Source organism: Rhamphochromis sp. 'chilingali', assembly GCF_963969265.1.
Source record: "Rhamphochromis sp. 'chilingali' genome assembly, chromosome: 3".
Lineage (NCBI taxonomy): Eukaryota > Metazoa > Chordata > Actinopteri > Cichliformes > Cichlidae > Rhamphochromis > Rhamphochromis sp. 'chilingali'.
In genome coordinates this window covers 21,676,046-21,696,536 of record NC_137931.1, presented here as the reverse complement: position 1 = coordinate 21,696,536, position 20,491 = coordinate 21,676,046, and the positions used below count along the sequence as shown (strand labels likewise).

The 20,491-nt window shown below is 40.6% G+C and overlaps 1 protein-coding gene across 5 annotated transcripts in view; it reads right to left on the bottom strand.

Annotated features, from left to right (window-relative positions):
- LOC308394431 (protein Shroom2-like) overlaps positions 1-20,491 on the bottom strand; it is a 40,173-nt gene that overhangs the window by 14,082 nt on the left and 5,600 nt on the right. Inside the window, exons 1-5 of one of the 5 annotated variants that reach the window (XM_080878764.1) lie at positions 13,115-13,616; positions 6,804-6,821; positions 5,106-5,222; positions 2,737-5,032; positions 2,375-2,430 (exon numbers count right to left, since the gene is read on the bottom strand). In XM_080878764.1, coding sequence (XP_080734890.1) covers positions 2,375-2,430; positions 2,737-5,032; positions 5,106-5,222; positions 6,804-6,821; positions 13,115-13,140 — 2,513 coding nt within the window. In that variant the 5' untranslated portion in view covers positions 13,141-13,616. Of the gene's footprint in view, positions 1-2,374; positions 2,431-2,736; positions 5,033-5,105; positions 5,223-6,803; positions 6,822-13,114; positions 13,617-19,287; positions 19,505-19,582; positions 19,701-20,491 lie in introns of those variants that run through there. The other 4 variants (XM_080878766.1, XM_080878767.1, XM_080878765.1 and 1 more) reach the window with 4 other exon arrangements.

Below are 20,491 nucleotides of genomic sequence, written 5' to 3'. Positions count from 1 at the left end.
TGACACTTGGAGTGGGTGTAAAATTGCCTTCACAATTTCATATGGATTTCTCCTGTACTTATGAAAGTATGCAGGAAAACATCATGTCAATTTTGTATGTAAAGGGCTGATCACTGGGAAAGTATTCACAATATTTCTTATTTAAATATTCTAAAGTTCTCAGCTGGTTAAACAATTCATCAGATCTTATATGGAGCAACTTGTGCAAAATTCATCCCTCTTGGGTGAGGTGTTTCTGGCATATCTGACTGGGACGAGACCCTGGGGCAGGTTTACATCAGGTTACATGGATACAAAGTTCAGAAGAACCTGTTCACCTGGTGCATTTGAGTAATATTACTGATGACTTTGAGGTTCACAGGTGTGGTTTGAGTGAGTCTATTACAGTTCACGACACCCGAACCACGAGTGTGAAAACCAAACACAGAGCTTGGATTACAAGGGAGCTAGTCCACAGTTAGGGGCAGGGAATAATTACAATAACCACTGAAATGTTTCCAGGGCTCCAGCACCAAATCTTAAAGCTTTTATAGGACTCGGACCCTCCAAAACCTGTTCTTCCCATCTTTCACGTATCAAAAACCAGCATCCTGCAGCTCATCACTGAGCTTAAAAAGAGCTCTGATGCATATGCTGTTAGATTGCAGTGCATGCTTTTTATATTTGCAGATATATTTTCAGGGATTGACAGTTTTAAGGAACATTATTCACATAACAGGCTAAAATATCTAAACATGTTTAGAAGAATATGGTATTATTAGATATCTAACACGTTAATTTTAAAAATGTAGGATGTTTTGTTGCTTTTTCCATTTAATATACACAGTTCGATGGGATAAATAAAAGAGTAAATGTGGAAAAATCCAATACAACAAAAGAAAAAAGTGCATATTGTAACACTAGAAAGAAAGAATTTGAGCATCACTTTGGCTTACACCTCTGAGTCAATATTACGCTGAAAGATGAGTTTGAATTTCCCTTTTTTCTTAAAGGTGTTTATATCCCACCTTGCATACCAGGCAGCACATCAACAAAAGGAGTGAATGCGGAGGATTACTGATCATGTATGCAGCAGATAAGTGTTCTTTGTCAGCAGCAGCTTACGGATAAACTGATACCCTCTCCACCCACTGTAAATCCACAGTAGCTTCAGACATGTTTTGTAAATAAGGGTGTAGTTGACGACTGGAGTCTGAGGAGAATCTATTCACCCAAACCTGAGCTTCAATAGCAAAAGATAAAGTTAAAAAAAAAAGGTTCTAGTTTGACTGAAAGTGATCACTTCAGCTCAGGAAGCCTGAGAGGAGAAACTGAGAGCAGTTCTTTCTGCACTGAAATGTCACAGACTGGATAAATTCCACATTTATATGAAACTAAACAGATATTTCTTCCTGTCAAATGTCCCACTGCAAAGTAATGAGTATTCCTCTAAACACATTATAGGAGTTGGTGAACATAGAAGAAATGTTTAGAAAAGTCTGCAGCCACCCCTTATTCATTTGCATTTGGATTTAAATAAGCCAGGCTTTTTGTAATTTTTAAAAGTGGTCTTCTTGTGGTCTGAAGGTCAGTCAAAGTTTTTCTTTGGACATTGGCTTTCAAGAAGCCATTCTCAAAGAAACGAAACAGGGAGAAAAAGCTGAGGTATGCACAATTGCTCAAGAACTGCACTGAAAATCAGTCGGAACAGGTCTAATGGAGTGATGAATCCAAATTGGACATGTTTTGGTCCAAATGTCGTCAGTGTGACACAACAGTGTCTACTCACTATTGTTGGAGAACTTGGCAAAATTGATGAATTATGAACACAGAAAAGTATCATCAGATTTTGATCCACCATGCAATACCATCTGGAAAACATCTGATTAACAACAGCTTTATTTTCAAGCATGTTAATGATCCCAAACACACTGCTAATGCAGTAAAAGCATACGTGGATAGAAAAACACACAGTGGAACACCATCAGTCATGGATCGGCCTCCCCAGAGCCCAGACCTCAGCATTACTGAAGCAGTGTGAGATCATGTTGACAGAGAACAGAACAAAAGGCAGAAACATCCAAAGAAGAGCTTTGAATGTCCTTCAAGAAGCCTGGAGAACTATTCCTGAAGACGACTTAAAGACATGAAAATAATATTTTGTTTTGGCTTAATATACTGCAGTTCACACATGCTTCACTAAATTGCTGTACATAGCTTCCATTTTTCTAGCAAAATATAAAGAAATGAGAGGTGTCTCAAGACCTGCACAGTACTCTAACTGTAGACGCAGTGAATGATTCGTGAATCAAAACCCAGTGCTGTTTTTTGTATATTAGTGGTACATTAGTATATTAATCTGTAAATTAGTAGTCCAATCAAAAGTTAATCTTACCTGGTAGCTAAACTGCCCTTTTGGGCCTGAGTGTCTCTCCAAGAAGAAGGAATTTTCTGCAATAAGAAGGTGAAGTTTAGTGTGCCATTCATTGAAAACATCAGCATCAGTTTGCTCATTTAAATACTTAGTACACTTTAGGGTATTTGTTGTGCATATTTTTACTTCTCAAGAGTAGTGTCATAAAGGCTTCTTATAACTGTGACTCCATTTTTCCCTTATCTTAAATAGGACTTTTTAGTTGCCCAAACCTAACCAACAACCAAATATGCTTTACAACTTAAGGTTATCTTCCAACCTACTTTTATACTTTTTTGTTGTTTGGTGGTCTAGAATATAAAAACCATCCTAATCTTGTTCACCTGTGTATAGAAGTCTGCAGAAGGCGAAGATCTGGATCTCTCATGGATGCAGATGGCCTTCTCTTCTGCACCTGCATCTAAGATATTCTCCGCTGAGTGATACCGCCCTTGCGTCTTGCCTTCCGATGACTTCTTCTGCTTGTTCCATGTGGCCTGATACTCAGCAAATGTTCCGAGCCTCTGCTGCTCTAGTAAGACTTCGTTATGTCCAGGGTTGAGGTGGTTGGGGTCTGTGGATGGAGGAGGCTCAACAGACCCTATAGAAGGTGCTCTCTCTTGGGGTTTGCCCGACTCATCCAGGTCTGTGTTCGAGTTTGCACTCTGACTTGACTTCAGTACAGGCCTGGAAAAGGCTGGTTTCGCCTCAAAGAACTTCCTCCGCTCACCAAATGAGCCTGCTTGGGATTCTCCTTCCACTCCCACTTTGTCTATTTTGTCAGGCTCTGAAAACGAGTGCGTCCTCTTTGCCAGTTGACATCGCTTACGTCCTCTAGTGCGCCCATTTGAGGTTTTAAGCACAGAGGCCTCTGGTCCCTGGGGTTCTAGGTCTCGTCTCTGGAAGGAAGTGGCCTGGAGGACCCTGGCCTGCGCCTCTTTCAGGTGGTCCTTGTAAGTATTTGAATAGGAAGCAGCAGAAGATGCAGAAGCTTCCATAGATCTCCATTCCTCTGCATCCTCATCCTCTGCATCACAAGTCAGAGTTGCAGCACTGCGGCTCTTTTGCAGCTGGGCTCGCTTCTGCTGGATCTCTTTCCGAAGGGTGGTGGCATAACGGTCACTGCGGCGATTTGCTTTTCCACTGCTAGCAGCCATGGTGTCACTGGTGTCCTGGGTGGACAAGACAGTTGTGGTTGTTGCTGCCAGAGTCTTGTTTTCCAGAGTCAGGGAGTGGAGGAGTGGAGTTTTCAGGGCGGTTATTCGTTGGTCTTCTTGAGGGACCCATGGGTCTTGATGTCTTGGAAGATTAGCCTTGTGATCTTTGACTTGATGTACTGGAAACTGTATTTTCATGTCATTAGTGTGACCTTCACCTCTCTTTGCAGTATCCTCTGGACTACGTCTTTGAACAGAAATTTCAGAGGTCTGGTGGTTGTAGTGAAGTCCATTCCCAAAGTGGGAATGGGTATGGCATTCCTTATTTTCAATATAAGGTATTTGGGACTGAGGCAGTGAGTACTTTGCCTTAGTGTTAGTCTTCAGAGAACTTGGGTACCCTGTTTCATTGCTGTTCACCCAGTGGTGTTTCTCTGTTTCTGTCATCCGGCTTTCAGTTTTGCCCTGCCTAGCCTTGTACTGCGCAGTCTTACTTGCAAGACCGTAGTATCTCTTATGCCCTCCACTCTCCAGGTTTGGGTTTGTAGCAGTGCTTACCATGGATGCTGCAGAGTGCGGCATCTGCCTGCGGCTGAAAGCATTTGTGGGCAGATCCTGGAGGCTGCGGTAGTAGCTTCCTACACTTTGAGTCTTGGTGGGAGGAGCCTTTCCAGTCTGCAGGAAGTAGAAGGGACTTTCATCACTGAACTGCCTCTGGTGGGCAGGTGGTTGGGTGTAATGAAACTGTCTGACATCACTGCTGGACAAAGAGAAGTGTTTGTTGGGGTTGAGCTGGTTGTGGTTGTAATCAGCCGGCATGTTTGGATGGAGGAAGTCTTTGGCAGGTATTGGGTTGAAGCTACGTCTGGTTTCTGAGGATTTCTCCTGATGGGATCTGATGCCATTGTGGTGGTTACTTTCTGGCAGTTTTTCAAATGATGTGCCGTGGCTTTTTGCTGGACCTTCAGAGTATGGAAACACCTTTGTAGCTGCAAAACTGTCACTACGCAGGGGAGGAGGTGGCGGAGGAGGAGACTGAGACTTTTTCCTGTCTGGTACCTGCCACACTGGGCCTACGTTGGGTCTCCCTGCAATGGAAACACGAGATGCTGGCTGCTCCTTCCAGCCTCCGTTCCCCAGTGTTGGCTGCAGATATCTGGGCCGCTCATTCTGCTGAGGTCCTTCATTGTGAACACCCTTGAAGAAAATGCTTTCAGTGCTTGTTCCCTTTCTACCAGATGCATTAAGGTCATGAACAGGGGGGCTGGAGCCACTTGAGAAGCAGCTAAACCCAGAGTCCCTCTTGCCTGGTCCCAGTCCACAGATTGGCTCAGCACTGCTGGTGTATTTATTTGGGGAAAGACGACCTGCTGGGTAGGGATGTGAGGGACGCTCAAGTTTCTCCATGTTTTTCACTGAACTGATCTGACTGGTTTGCTGATGCTGAATGTTCTGATCTCCTTGAGTGGACGACTCTTTGGGCCTGGAGGGGATGATAAGAAAAAAATATTGTGATCTGTCTACTAAAGACAAGGTAAACCACCAAAAAAGCTCACCTTGCTTCATGCTTTGGCTGCCAGACTGGGGCTTGGGTAGCCTCTCTCTCAGGAGGCTCCTCCTCTGTCAGCTTCGAGGCATACCAGGAATGAGGACGTGAGCCTGGGTCATTCTTCCTGCAAAGCAGAAGCACAGTAAACAATTTCTCAATACTCTTTCTCAAATTCTTTCATAGAAGACAAGAGTTCACTGAGTTCTACAGGTTAACATTTCTTCATGGGCTTTGCAGGCCACCATCATCCAAATCCTTCCCCCTGATACCACTGTGTATTCAATCGTTTCAGGACAATAGAGTATTTTAAACAGTGTAAATAGTCTTATTACTCCAATCCACAGAAATGCAAGGAAAAACAAACAAAACAACCCATGATCATTAGATAAAATTTATGGCACCATTACACAAATATTTACAAAGAACTGGTAAGAATTATATAGCTACACTGTCCAAAAACACTAAAATTAATAACTGTAGTTGTAGCAGACTTGTGACCTGGCAGCGTTTGCTCTGCACCCACGTTTTAATCATTTTTTTGAATGAGTTCCTCTTTCAGTGACACTTTTTGACAGCTAAAATCGTCAGCAGAATCTAATCTCACAGCACCATATATGATTTAGCGGTCGGATGCCTGATAGCGAGTAGTGGGATGTTATTCAATGATGGCTGGCAACCAGTTTTGTTGGTTGTAGTTGCACTCTCTGGAAGTACTAGCATTTTACATCTTAACAGGCGATAGCAAAACCAGGGGAAAATATATATTTCTAGAGAAAATATACTTACATATTGTTTAATATTTGCTATAACTTAACACTGAAGTGACCAAGCTATTGTGTTGACTATAATGACTGAGTGGGGTCTTAATATTTTAATAGCTCTGTTGTCTTTCTCATATCTCTATGAGAGATATTCAAAAATGTAATGTTATTAACTATACTTTTAAATGAAAACTGGCAGCTTGCACATCTGGAAAGCCACCAGCAGTGCTAAAAGGTATCTACAAGTTTTAGAGCAACATATGCCTGACGTCTTTTTCAGGGAAGGCCTTGCATATCAAGGACAAAAGTCCAGAAGTAGGTCTCCTCAATTCCCAGATGTTTGTAGACTTGTTAAAAAAAGAGAGGATGCTACACAGTGGTAAACATGACCCCGTCCTATGTTTGTTGAAACGTGTCGCTGCCATCAGATTCAGTACGAGCTAATATTTTTCTTAAAATACATTTTCTACAATAAAATAAAAAAAACCTGCTATGTTTCATTTCTATTGTCCATACTAATTAATAGGAAAAGCTATGAAAAGTAGAAGCAGATTGACAAACACATGATAGGAAACATTTTCATAGTTAACAATATCACAACAACACCTAGAATGACAGGGCACTCAGTGACTTGAAGTTTAATGAATATTTGAATAATTAAAAATCATGATCATTCCTAATATTCAGATATGCTGTTTGTTTAAACTGCAAAGAGCAACTTTTGCAGATGAAATTTTTTTTTATTTTTTAGTAACACATTTGTGATCTCGAATAACAACTAATTATTTGTTGGGGGGGGGGGGGGGGGGGGGGGGGTGCTCACTGTGTGCCTCAGGCCTGCAAACCCTATTTTAAACATCATCAGTACCTTGATAGGTAAGACTCCACAAAGGTAAATCGACAGCTTCACAGTGTAATTTTGCTCACATCAAACATGCACGTACCCCTTGAAGCGGTTCTTCCTGGAGAGCATGTTGAAAAAGGATCATAGACATTAATTTTTCCACAACATATCAAACCACAAGAAAACCATGCAAGCAAGTCATGTTAATGCGCTGTACGTGTAAAATCTGGTAATTCCCACATCACAGAACTGATGACAGACACAAATGTGCAAGTAAACTAAAGATACTTGGACAGCTAGCACCATACACATTAAACTACTACAAAAGAACACAAAGCACAATGATCTGACGCCATGTAGGTCCACCAAGAAACTACCAGTAAACACAGCCAGACACAAGCTAACTGGATGGTACCTCATAGAGCTTCGCAAAATCTTGGTGAGAAAGCTCCTCGCCACATGCACCTCAGTTTCTGATGGCATTGTACTTGGTGACACAACATCTACCATTTTAACCCTGATGGGCAGTGGGCGAAGAAGAGAAGCAGGAAGAAGAAAAGGTGGAGGAAAAGTCAAGCGTTAGAATAAAAGATGTCAATCAAATGTAGTTTTTTACTTATTAATTTGCAGATGCTCTGGTTTTTCCCCACAGGGACACGTACACCTCCTTTCCTTTTTCAGTCTACACGTGACCTTGATTTACAAAATAAGCCTCACTTTTCCCCCCAGAATGATCTGATATTAGCAGTTGAGCTCATGAAGTCATCTGGAAAGTGTTTACTGAGGTGACAGAGTGAGGCTGCTGAGGACGGTTTTCCCATAAACCTCTAAATGGTTCTGGATAGTTATGCTTAAATCTATTTCCTGTTTTATTTGGTAATCATTGGTTCTCATGGATTCCTTTTATTTCTTCACTGTGACTACCCTGCTCTCATCAGTTTCTAGCCGGCTAATAACTAAGCTCAGCATATAAGGATAATATTAGTTATACAGCAGCTTTTAACCAGAATGTCAGTGACTCTGATCCGGCACACGATTCTTCATAATTCACAGGTTATGTGCAACTTCCACCAACATCTGAACAATACTCTAGGACAGCGGTCCCCAACCCCCGGCCACAGACCAGTACCGGTCCGTGAGTCGTTTGGTACCGGGCTGCGAGAGTTGAGGCTCGGGTGTGAAATTTATGTTTTTCAGGGATTTTATTGTTAACTCTGTTTCCCTGGGTGTTTTCCCGTGTTGTAGTTGTGTGTCTTATTTTGAAAGAAATATTTACGCGTTACCATAGCGACCAGAGAGAGCATTAAGGGGCAGAGAGGAGGATGTTACTCTCAATGTTGTTGGCAGATTTCAGGAGGACGCTGCTAATAAAGTTACACAATTACACAGTGAATTCATGTTTATTATTATTATATTTACAAAATACCACAGTTTTTGTCTTGGTCGTATCATTTTATTTTGTTGTATTTATCCACGACACCTTAAAGGCCAGTCCGTGAAAATATTGTCTGACATTAAACCGGTCCGTGGCGCAGTAGAGGTTGGGGACCGCTGCTCTAGGACACAGGTGTCAAATATGATGCCTGGAGGCCAGAATTGGCCTGGCAGAGACTCCAATCTTCTACAACTTTGGAAAATGTGAAGGACAGCATAAACGGTATTTTCATAACTTTTACAGAGTGAAACCTGACTTGCAGTCATTCATGCTACACCTGGTGAAAAAAGTTTTTTCTGCTATCTGCTTTAGATATTTGTTTTGTTTTTTTAAATTGGTTCATACCAATTTACACAAAATACACAAAAGGATTAAGAAAATTTGGGGGGTTTTGGGCACTTTTATATTTTACTTGTCTAGCTCGCAGTTGGCCCCTGCTGGTCCTTAAAAATAATGCAAGTTTAAAGCTACAGTTGTCGTTTAATTGCAGTCTTTGTGAGAAACAAGTTGGACCGTGATGTGTGACATTTAACTGAGCCGTCTTGTCATTGTTTTCAAGTGTAAGCTGTTAACTTGTGAGGAACATTTAATCCAGAATGATGTCTAAAGGTCAAGCGAGCAGGTTTACTGGCTCCTGGACTTGATCCGTCTCTTACTGTGAAGGACTTTCAAATTAAAAGACGGATCTGTCAGAGACATATGGTCCCGATGGAGCTTAGCAGCTTAGAAAAATTAGATCTGAGTTGGACACCCCCAAACCTCTCTTTGATACCACTCCTTGATATCAAACTAGCTTTCTTTTTCATCTTAGCTGGTGCTTTAAAACACACACTGCTGTTTATTAGTCCAGGAACGAAATATCTGGACCAGATGAGACTTTTACCTGCCCTGAGCCAAACATTAATCCTGCCAGGCCGCGATGGCGACGCCACATTCTTTCAGCAAAGGAATGCAGGGAGGTATTTTCCCTCGCTTCAAGCGGGACAGCGATACTGGCCGCCTTCCATGATACGCTGTGATGGAACAAATTTTCAAGCATTATCTAAATATTTATACTTATTATTTTCTCAGAAGTTTAGTAAGTCAAACTTTTTCAGATAATAATGAGATTTTTTTTTCAAATTGTATTTTTTTTTTTAAATTGTATGTATTTATAAGCATCCAAAGGTTTGATTGATTCAATAAATGTTTTGGTTTTTGGTCTTTGGTGCCCTTTGCTGTGTTGTTTTGTGATCTGGAGGTTCAAAACTCTTTCCTACTACAAATCTGGTAAACTTTATTTATTGTACAGTTTGGTAAAAATGGAGCGTTTGGAGTTTATAAGCAGCTTTCTTAACCCTCCTGCCATCCTTTAAAAAACTCACACCCATCACCCTAGGGACCATTCTCAGCCACGCCATAAAAAGACCATATATCCATATTTTATTCCACTTTAAATTAGCCAACCTTGTAAAACTACTTCTCCCTGAAATATTCATGTAAAGTTTTAATTATATTTTTGTTGTTTTAACCCTTCAAATCCCAGTGTTATTACATGAGCGCCCTGTGTTATAAGCCCCAAAAACCAAAAAACGAAACTAAATATTTCCACAAAAAACCAGTTGAAGTAATATGTGATTGTCATTATAAGTAGGCCTTTAGATGGACCAAAGATTGGCACCAACATACATTTTGACCTGCCATTATTTTTTTTGCATTTTTTTTGCAATTTAAAAATTAAAACTTCAAGGCCCTGAGTCTTCATTGACATCCAAGAAAAGAAGAAAAAATAAAATCATATGATGATAATTTGGGGTTGAAAAATAGCGTTTATAATGGAAGTCAATGGGCAGAAAATGGTCCCCAGGGTGATGGGTGTGGGGATTTCTGCTGCTCAGCCATTTTAGGCTGATTTAAGGAATTCACACTGGAATATTAACATTGACAGGTAAAAACTATCCTGTGGCAAGTTTGGTTATATTCCACTGAACACAGTGGAAATGGCAGCCATTTAACACATAGCAGTGGCACAAAAAGGTCCCAAGAAGGCAGGAAGGTTAATTTGGGATCTGAGGAGTGCACTATGAAGCCAAATTAATGGGATAGCGAGGTATTTTGTTGCCTGGCTATATTAACATTATAACTTGTTTTAAGTCTTGCTCTCTGTCTTAACTTCACTGGTATCTAATCAACATTCGACACTTTCCCTGTTTGCTTCACATCATTTCCTGAAGATCAGCATCAAACATTTTGGGTCTGGCAACACTAAGTGCGATATTCTCTGCACAAGGTTTCATACTTTCAACCTGAGCTGAGCCTGTAGTGCAGTAAAGTAGAGCCATGGAGCACCGTGATGGGAATGCAGAAAGTCTGCTTTTACACTGTAACAGAACATACATTAGAAAACAGAGGATCAAAACAAATACAGCTGAGATATGAGTGACTAGTGTTGGGCCTGGGTGAATTTATTTTAACATTAGCCTCCCATATTTCTTTACGTTTTTCCACATCTGCACAATCATTTGCTGTTTCTACAGAGTCGATATCTGTATTTAATCACCAACACTGCCTCCCCTCCATGCGACACAAAAAGTGAGAGCTCCAAACAAGCTGCAGCACAAAGAAAATGCAAATGTCCCCTCTTTCTAAAGCGCTGAGGGTCTATTGTCAGGGGGGCGCAGCTGTGCTGTCACAGATATTGCTTCCAGGAAATACGAGCCGCACCGCGTTCATTCAGGAAGAACTGAACCTGAACCTGAAACTGAAACGTGGCTGACCCACATGGCTGTGAGAGCGATACAGTCAGCTTCCAGTTGGGCCTATTGCTGAAGCAGAACAGAAGCAGCAGGCTCCCAGTCACTTGCAGTGGATGGCTGATATTAAGCATTTTTGTAAAAGGGTGTAGCTCAGGAGGAACAGCAGGTGTTCTACTGCTCGGGAGGTTGGTGGGACGATCCCTGGCTGCTCCAGTCTGCATGCTAAAGTGTTCTTGGGCAAGATACTGGACTTGAAGTTGCTTCCCATGCATTCATGTTCATCAGAGGGCAAATGCTAAAAAAAAATGCTTGCCTTAAATGAGGCATGTTGTGTAAAGTAAAGCTGTAAAGCTCCAAGAGGACAATTAGAATGGAAAAGTAAATACAGTAAGAACCAGCCCGATTACCAAACGATTAATAATAAAATGATTTGGCTCTCCGACCCAGCTACAGTCCAGATGTACCCTGGGATGCAAGCAAGCATTATTGCTTGAACCACGTGAAAAGTAACAAATGATCTTTAGAAGCTACTCGTCTTGATTTCTTAGTGAATATTTGACTACTGTAAATAAAATCTGGATCTGAAAAAAACAGCGAGAGCTTTGTTGGACCGTGTGAAACAGATGGAGGTTACAGTCAAAGGAAGAACTGATAATATTCCCACCTGATTGGTTACTGAGTTAAAGCCAATCCGTGCCAATCATGGAGCAGAATCTTCTAATGTAAATCTTTGGTAAAAAAATAAATAAATAAGAAAATGCAGAGTTTGCGTAGTGTTTGAGTATTGAGGCTACACTATCTGCAAAAGTTAGCAGAAACAGAACAGCTGATGCTTTAAGATAAGATTTTTACAGGGTGCAATAAAGGTGCTACAACAGTTACACAAACAAAGAGTTCAGTCCCTTAGTAACCAGCTGTGACGCTCTGATACTGTCACTTCTATTGCAAATAATAGAGTCCCGACGATAACCACGAGTCCACATTATGACCACATGTTAATCATTAGAGACCGTGCCGTGCATATGTCTCGAACCAGCCTTCATTTCTTTATATTTGCTAGGAAAAGCAAGATCCATGAATGCTAGTGTTCCACTGTGTGTTTTTCTATCCGAGCATTGACGCGTGTCTGTGATCATTGTCGTGTTGATTCATAGGTCAGAGTTAAGTGGCTTTACAAACAAAAAATATTCCTATGAAAATGGTCAGGTGTGAGGACTGGACTGAAAATGAGTGAAAAAGCAGCCAATGTCCCAAGAAACACTCCTCAAGGGAACTTTAAAAAAAAGAAGAAAGTCTGGCTCCTTGGAAGCAAAATATAAAGAAAAGATGAGTGGCTCAAGACTTTTGCACAGCACTGTGTAATAGATCGTTAGGAATGAAGTGGGATAGTTCTGAATGAAAGCTTTCCTGTAATAACATGTTGTTAATTAATTAAAAATGACTGAAACAGATTCAGCAATTTATTTCTGATCTCTTCAATTATTAATAACGTGTATCTGCTGTTAACTCTGAACTTTACCATTACCTTTATCCTAGTATGGAGCACGCTTCAGCTGATCTCAGTGCCAGTACTTGTCATCTTCTTTATATTCAGTTGGTATATCTCATAGTTTTAAGTTGCTTCAGTGTGAAAACCATTTCTGCTGCCCCTGCCAGCTGCTTTGCAACCCACTATGGTCATAATTTATACCCTTTCTCTGATTGCTCAAAATTGTCCCCACCACTAATTCAGTGCTAATTCTACTACTCTGCTTACACTTGTAACCCGTATTTGAATCCTCTCTCCAGCACCTTTCAGAGCCGAGCGGCATTTCATCGAGTTTCAGTAATAATCTCTGCATCATCACATGATGTTCAGAGGAAGCAGAGGGTTGGTTGCTTAGTTGGAGCCAGGGGAGGACACCGTGTGACGACATCAGGAAGCAAGCGCAGGTATCTCTGTCACTGTTTCCAAAAGTCTGTGTACCCTGGAGGGATTTTATTTGCGTTTTTTTTTTTTTGCAGGCGGTCAGCTTTCAATGACCTAAAAGAGAGCTTGCATCTGAAAGAAATGCTCAAACTTACAATAAAATCCCCAAGTATCTGTCGAAAAAGGCTTAGAAGGTCAAAAACGTATAAATATCTAAAACACACCTGCTCTAGACAGCAGCAAGTCTTCAGATCTATCTGACACCGTGCAGAAATCAGGACTATTATTTTAACTAAACAATGATATTAATGAAGGACTAAACATTAACTTACCAGCTACATGAAACAAGTTGTTTCATGTGTACGTGTAAGCTGATAGTTTTGGTTCACAGTGCACACTTTCCCTCCATTTCTCCACACCCGCTTCTTTTTAAAAAACACTTGAGGACAAAAAAAGACGCACTTAAACATGAGTACTCCCACCAGCCTGATGGAGACGAGCACCCAGAGGAATCTGACAACCCCATGACTCAAGAGCTACTGCCTCCTCCTCCTCCTCCTCCTCCTTCTCCTGCTGCTCCCAGTCTGAACACACACACACAAACACACTCCTCCTCAGGGGAGGAGATTTCCTTGAGGAAGTGGGGGATTTGAGAAAATGGAGGGGAGGAGGAGTTATTGTCCTGTCCAGCGTCCTTGCTGTAATCTAGTGTTTGGTCTGGGAGTTGCTGCCTCTGCAGAGAGCCACTGAGGCTGCTGGGAAAGTAAATGAAGACAGAGCAAGCACAATCATGGGAATGTGGGATTAAGCCATTCATGTCATAAAATGTGACACTACCTGGATGATGTGCTTTGAAAACATGCCACTAAATTTTAGCTGAGAGTAAAAACTTCAGAGGGCCAAAATCCGCAGTTCCTCTAGTGGCCAATTGAGGCCGTCTTTAAAAAGGACTCAATCCCTGTAGTATCTGAAGCTAAAATGCCCAACTGGACAGGAGCCAGTGATCATTCAAAAATGTACACTTCTGGCTCAGAAAAATCAAACACGGTGGTCAAAAAGTCTAGAAATCAGTGGCTCATGTCAACCTCTCAAAAACATTCTTGGTTTTAACCTCTAAAACTAACACATTTTTCTATGAAAGGTTTTTCTCACACAACCCTTGTTTTTTCCCACTGCTGACATCTCCTTCTGTGTCCTTCCCAGGAACTGCTGCACAGACAGGAATGTTTGGCCCAGGTCCACGTCTGTTTTCAGAGATACCAGCAAATGTCAGACTGAGGGGGCAGAGGCTGAGTGACTGCCTCACCCTGAGATAACTCCTCCAAAGAGGGGGAGGAGACGGTGACAGCTCTGCAGCAGTTTAAAAACTGTGTGTGAAGGCATGTTACTGTTCAAATCCCCCACCTTATCACGTTCACTTAAATATGCGGCTGCTCTAAAAATGAGACAAATAAGCTTCTTTACTGTGTTGTAAACATTCACACAAGTCAACAGTTTTGATACGCCAACTTTAAAACACCACAGGAACCACACAAAGGTCTGAGGCTGCTTCGCTATAGCCATACAGTGAGTACATGCTTTTATTCCAAGAGCCAATCTTTCCTCCAATTCTTGCTGTTTTAGGCCAACAAGGCAAAACAGTAAAGATGGGTTTCAGGTTTTTATGGGAGCTTTTGATGAATGCACCATTAATTTAATTTGCTAGGTTGACCAATACTGATGTATGTGTCCAGTTAGTTTAACTTTAAACAATTTCACAGCTAATTCAGACCCAGACGATCTACTATTGTCCAACTTGTGATTTAAAAAGTCAGAAAAGCAGAGCCACGTCTGATCTTTATATTTGATTCACAACATGTGTTATACTGCATTGCATGTAAAACTGGCAAAAGCACATGTGAGCCTTCAATTATAGCAGTGTTTGAACCCACAAATACCAGACATGCATGGATGTTGTTTGGAGGTAAATCCGAGGTGCACATTAGGAAGATCAGCCAGGCTGTTTTGGCAAATCCTAAAACCACAGTTGGAGATAACAGGTATCATGAAGGTGGTTATCAACTTTTTCTGTTAAGCCACACTTTCTACGTCAGGCTCTGTGCACGCTCACATAACAACGGGGATTTCACGTGTCATGTGACTCTTCTTCTGCATAAATGATCCCTATGAGCACCACCTACTCCAATCAGAGACATTATTATGTAAAATGGTGATAAAACTCTATAAAGAACGTAAAAATACAACACTGTTGCAAAGGTAAGATTAATGCTCCAGAAAATCATGAGTCTTGGGATTTAGTGCACAGAGTGGTAAAATAAACATTTAAATTCCACTTAATTATTTTATGGGCGAGTGTGCTCTCAGTACTGTTGTTAATTAATTAGTTATAATAAAATTCACCTTGCTCAGAGATTTTATGAAAGGGGAAACTTAGAGATTAAAATCTTTTTTGTAGTAGGATGGAAACACGTTTACTTTTGCTGTAAAGATGGACGTCTCAACTATGGGGACTCTAGCGGCCACTTGAGTCTTGAATCAAGCCCCAAGTGGCCACTAGAGGAACTGCAGTTTCTTCTATTTTCGAAACGTCAGTTTCTGCTTTTTAGCACTGTTTCATAATAATCTTGTCCTCAGGGAATAAAAAGACAGAAGATTTTTTTCACATGTTTTTCCCTGATGCATCATACCCAGAAGTGTCAGTATTTGCACAGGGAACCTTCTGCATAGCTTCTTTAAAAAGCTCAACTTTGTAACTGAGACAGCTCAGTACCCAATTTATTTTTGTTTTCCCAACAAGACGAGCAAACTTTTCTATTTGTAATTAATTAGCTGACCCACAGCAGGATACTGACATATGCAAGAAATGTTTGATTATTTATCACTCATATGACATCACCACTCCCTGTGTCACTCCATTCCTCCCTCACCCTTTCACATGCTGCTGATTCACCATCTTGCTGACACTGGAACCCAAACAAGCGGCCGTCTGCGGGGCTGATCTCGCCCCCGTTGAGCTGTGAACGCTGCCTACACAAAAGAAAGTGCCAGCGTCATCACAGCTGGGCTTATCGATGTGTCACTGCCCACCATGGGAAACAAAGAAATAGCTTTTTAAAAAAAAGAACAACAAAGAGGAGAGAAGAGGAATCGAATGCAGTGCCGAGAAACGTGCAAAAACTTTGTTCAAATACGTGATCACCAAACATCTGGAACATCTTCAATTTTGACTAATTCAGAGTCACAGTCTCAAGTATCTTTACAAAAACCCCAGCAACCTAATTTTAGTCTTAACCTGATCAAATTTAGGCATTAGTAAGTATGAAATCACCTCCTGCTGATCTATCAAATCTCCAGAAAACAGCAGATCAGATAAACTCTTTACTCTTTACAATGAGCTTTAACAATAAATATACAATTTAATTCTACTACTATATGTCCATGCTACAGCTTTTTTTAAATTTGTTTTCAGGCTGTTGGCAAACTGATATACTTAAAGCAGTGACAAAATGTGATTCAGTATAATAATTAGCCAGTTTTTTGATGGGTCCTGTGCAATGTTGAGGTTCTGCTGTTACTTCTGTTAGGTGATTGCCAGGCTGTGGCACATTATCTAAGTTTTGTGGGTCTAAATGAGATCTTTTTGTTATGCCGTAAAGTCAAAATGTGGCTACAAATGTAGCAGTTTTGTGGGTGGTTGCTAAGCAACATCATAGAAACTACATAGATGAGAACCTTCAGGGGTTTTAAGATGTACATGTCTGATTGGTCAACCCTTTTTTTGGTGTAGAAGAATGGAGCTTTGTGGATGGAGCTGAACGTCTTAATGGAACTACTGCCAGACTCTACTGCGCCTTCATGACAGAGGTGTGATACTGAGAAGCATCACACACTTTTCTAACACCGTGGTTCTACCTTCCTTTGTAAAATCAGCCTCTCTGCTCCTAGCAGACCTGAACTTAACACTTTCATGTGAACACAATCATTGAGCTGATAATAATCTTCATGTGACCGCTGAGCCTGATTATCAATGTTAGGATAAGGGAAACCAGATAAAGGCAAGATAGTCTGAATATGTTGAACAGGATCCAGTTATCAGTTATCCTAAGGGACACAGAATGCTGCTATCAGGCTTTTAAACACGTAGCACAACCACACCACACCAGTCCTTGGAGCCTTCGCTTCCTATCTGTTAGTTTGAGCTTGAGCCCGGCTGCTGCTTGAGACCTTCTGGCTTGACTTTGGACCAATCCCAAAGGCTCTTCCATCCATCCATCCATCCATCCATCCATCCATCCATCCATCCATCCATCCATTCGCTTCCGCTTATCCTTTTCAGGGTCGCGGGGGGCGCTAGAGCCTATCCCAGCTGTCATAGGGCGAAAGGCGGGGTACACCCTGGACAGGTCGCCAGTCTGTCGCAGGGCTAACACACAGGGACAGACAACCATTCGCACTCACATTCACTCGCACATTCACACCTAGTGGCAATTTGGATTATCCAATCAACCTATCCCCACAAGTTGCATGTCTTTGGACGGTGGGAGGAAGCCGGAGTACCCGGAGAGAACCCACGCAAACACGGGGAGAACATGCAAACTCCACACAGAAAGACCCCGGCCTGATGGTGGAATTTAACTCAGGACCTTCTTGCTGTGAGGCACCAGTGCTAACCACCGTGCCACCGTGCTGCCCAAAGGCTCTTCTAGTCACTAAAGGTGATTGAGCCTTTGTTGTCTGGGCCCTACAACTGTTGGGAAATCTCTTCATTCACAGGCTAAGAATTTGCTAGTGTTCCTCGTACACAATTAAAGACTGGAGAAGACAGTGCCTTTCAGTGTGTGGAACCCGGGCTAGCACTACCATTAGCTACTACTATTTAGCTGACTTTCTGCACTCCTGTTTTGTTTAAACAGGGTTTCTATTGGGCATTTAAAACTAATAATCATAATAATAATAATAATGCCAGGTCTCTCTTGGAAATGAGATTTTTAATCTCAATGAGATTTTTTACCTGGATAAATAATAATAATAATAATAATAATAATAATAATAATAATAATAATAATAATAATAATAATTCTTATTATTATTATTATTATTATTATTATTATTATTATTATTATTCTTTTTATTATTAGTAGTAGTAGTAGTAGTAGTAGTAGTAGTAGTAGAAGTAGTAGTAGTAGTAGTATCATTATCATCATAATTTATTTATTTATTTATTTACTTTTAACGATCTGTTTATTTTATTGTGTCTTACTGTCTCTGTACATTAGCTACTATGGCACTCTCATTTGTTTTACTCTTTTTTTGTGTGTACTGCGCTTTGTGGCTGTCTGTGAAACACACTTAATAAATAATCTTTACTTAACATAGTAATTATTATTATTTTGGTTGATTTTATATACTTGCTACTATACTTGTGTCTGAATCTGAAATTGCTCTTAATTCCATTTTACTATTTTAAGTTTTCATGTTTGTTGCCTTTATTATTGCTCAGCACTTTGTTGCTCAGCACTTTGTTGCTTTGTTTTAAAGTCTGATGTGAATACAGATGAAAAAGCGAAGCAAAAGAGTCCAGGAGGCTGAAATGACAACAGCAAACTGCAGACAACAAAGTCCACAAAGATGTTTGTATTATGTTTGTATCCAGGACACTGCTGTGATCCTGTGCTCACTAACACTACTTCAGTCTCAAGAAACACAAAGCAATAATTCTGATTAATATAACTTTATACAACTTAATATATAACATTAAAAGGATATTTATTAAAAAATGAATCATTAAGGAACATGTGCTTGTTATAAACTGACCAATCAAGTAAATTTCATCTGACCAGTTTCCATTAAATGTAACATTTCACACTATATGTAATGAAATTACTAAAAGTCAGCACTTTACACTAAAACAATATTTATGCCTAAAGTGAGGAAAATGTTCTGAAACCTGAAGCTTTCCCCAGGAAATTAACATATAGATTCAGAGGGAATTGAAGTTGTTTTCAGAAGCTTTCATTCAACTCCAGCTGTTAAGCAGCAAACCAGTCTCCTAAAAATTATGTTTATGTACTATTTATTTCCAAAAGCATCTAAGAAACAATCCCTGAAGACGCGCTTGATTTCATTCTCTTTTTATGGGTGTCTTTTTTTAGCACTTTGTATCATTGCAGCTTTTAAAATCTAAGAACTGTGTAACAGGCTCTCAAATCTGTGAACATTTTAAGCTAACGATAAGCCTTTAAAACACCACATCAGTCTCACTTTGAATTATATAAATGTCAGGAGATGGGGTTTTTGGAAAGTCCCTGTAAAATCAAAAATGTCCTTTTCCCTCTAAAATCCTGCCAACAAACGTGAACGCAGGCTCGAAAAAAACAGCTTACTTATCTTTGTGGTAACACAGAGCAACAGGTTTAAGACTCCACACACATTACTTGCCTCTTAAATCCACACCGAGCATATCCGCTAAATCGGAGAATCAGTTACCCACACAGATATGGTTTACCTGCATTAATGCCATCCACCTTCTTTCCACCTCAGTGTGAATCCGCAGGAAATGAAGGAAAACAGAAAAAATTCCCCTCAAGCTATTTGTTAGGCTTTGGTAAAATGTGCCTCAGCTTCTCAACCTTTATATATCATCTAGGCAGAGAAAAGCTGCCGTTATCTCAAAGTTATTCACCGCTTTCTGATTTAATCCCACTTGAGAGGAAACCAACTGATTGAATCAGAGGAGATGATGAAGTAAAAAAGACAGAATAAAAAAGACAGAAACAGAGAGAGAGGAAAAGAGGAAGTACCTGGGAGTGGAAATCTTCTCTTTATTCTAAAAACCACACATGTCCAGAGAGTGGAAACATGCACACACATAGGAGTCTGAGTAGCCAAAGCCCCTGAAAACAATGGGCTCTGCTGATACGGCCTATCCCACTAAGCAGTGTCAACTCACCTAGGCAACATGGACTATACCACTCCTCCTGCAAACAGGGGAGGACGCCTGCACTGAAGGAGCTCCCACGGCAATTCAGCGGTGTCTCAGAGAGCTTTAAAGGTCGTCTTGTTGTTCTGAGCCCGTCGTTTGCTCTCTAAACCCACTCAGATTAAAGGTCTTCCCAGCAGCAGCTTGTTGAAACACCACCAGTCCACCTTTCCCTCCTGTTGACTCAACCCACTCTGCAAAGCTGGGTCCACGCTGTGGCTTTGCAGGGAGTAATTGGATTCAAGCTCTAAGACTCTGTTGCCATTTGCAAGCAAGAAGACGAGCATGTTCTTCTGACAGGACAGGACATGGTGACACATGTAATCAAGAAGGTTATCTGTACGGGTGCATAGCGCTGTGAGAATGAATTTGTATTCCTGATTTCTTATAGTTTTTTTTTTTTTCATATTTATACACCTACATGTTTTAAGTCATGAAACAAATGTTAATATTTGGCAAATTAGTTCATTTATTAGGAAAAAAAATCCTAAAAAATGTACCTGGGCCTGTGTAAAAAAGAAATTGCCCCCTATAGCTAATAACATGCAAATGTGACAAATATGGAAAAACTAAGAAATCAAGAAGGTGCAAATACTTTTACTCAAAACTGTACAAAGCTCTTCTTATGAGTCCTCATTTTTATATCTACAGGCATATCACATCTTTATTACAGTTTAGATGCTCATCAAAAAATTAAGCAGCAACCACCAGGGTGAAAACCTGCAGTTCC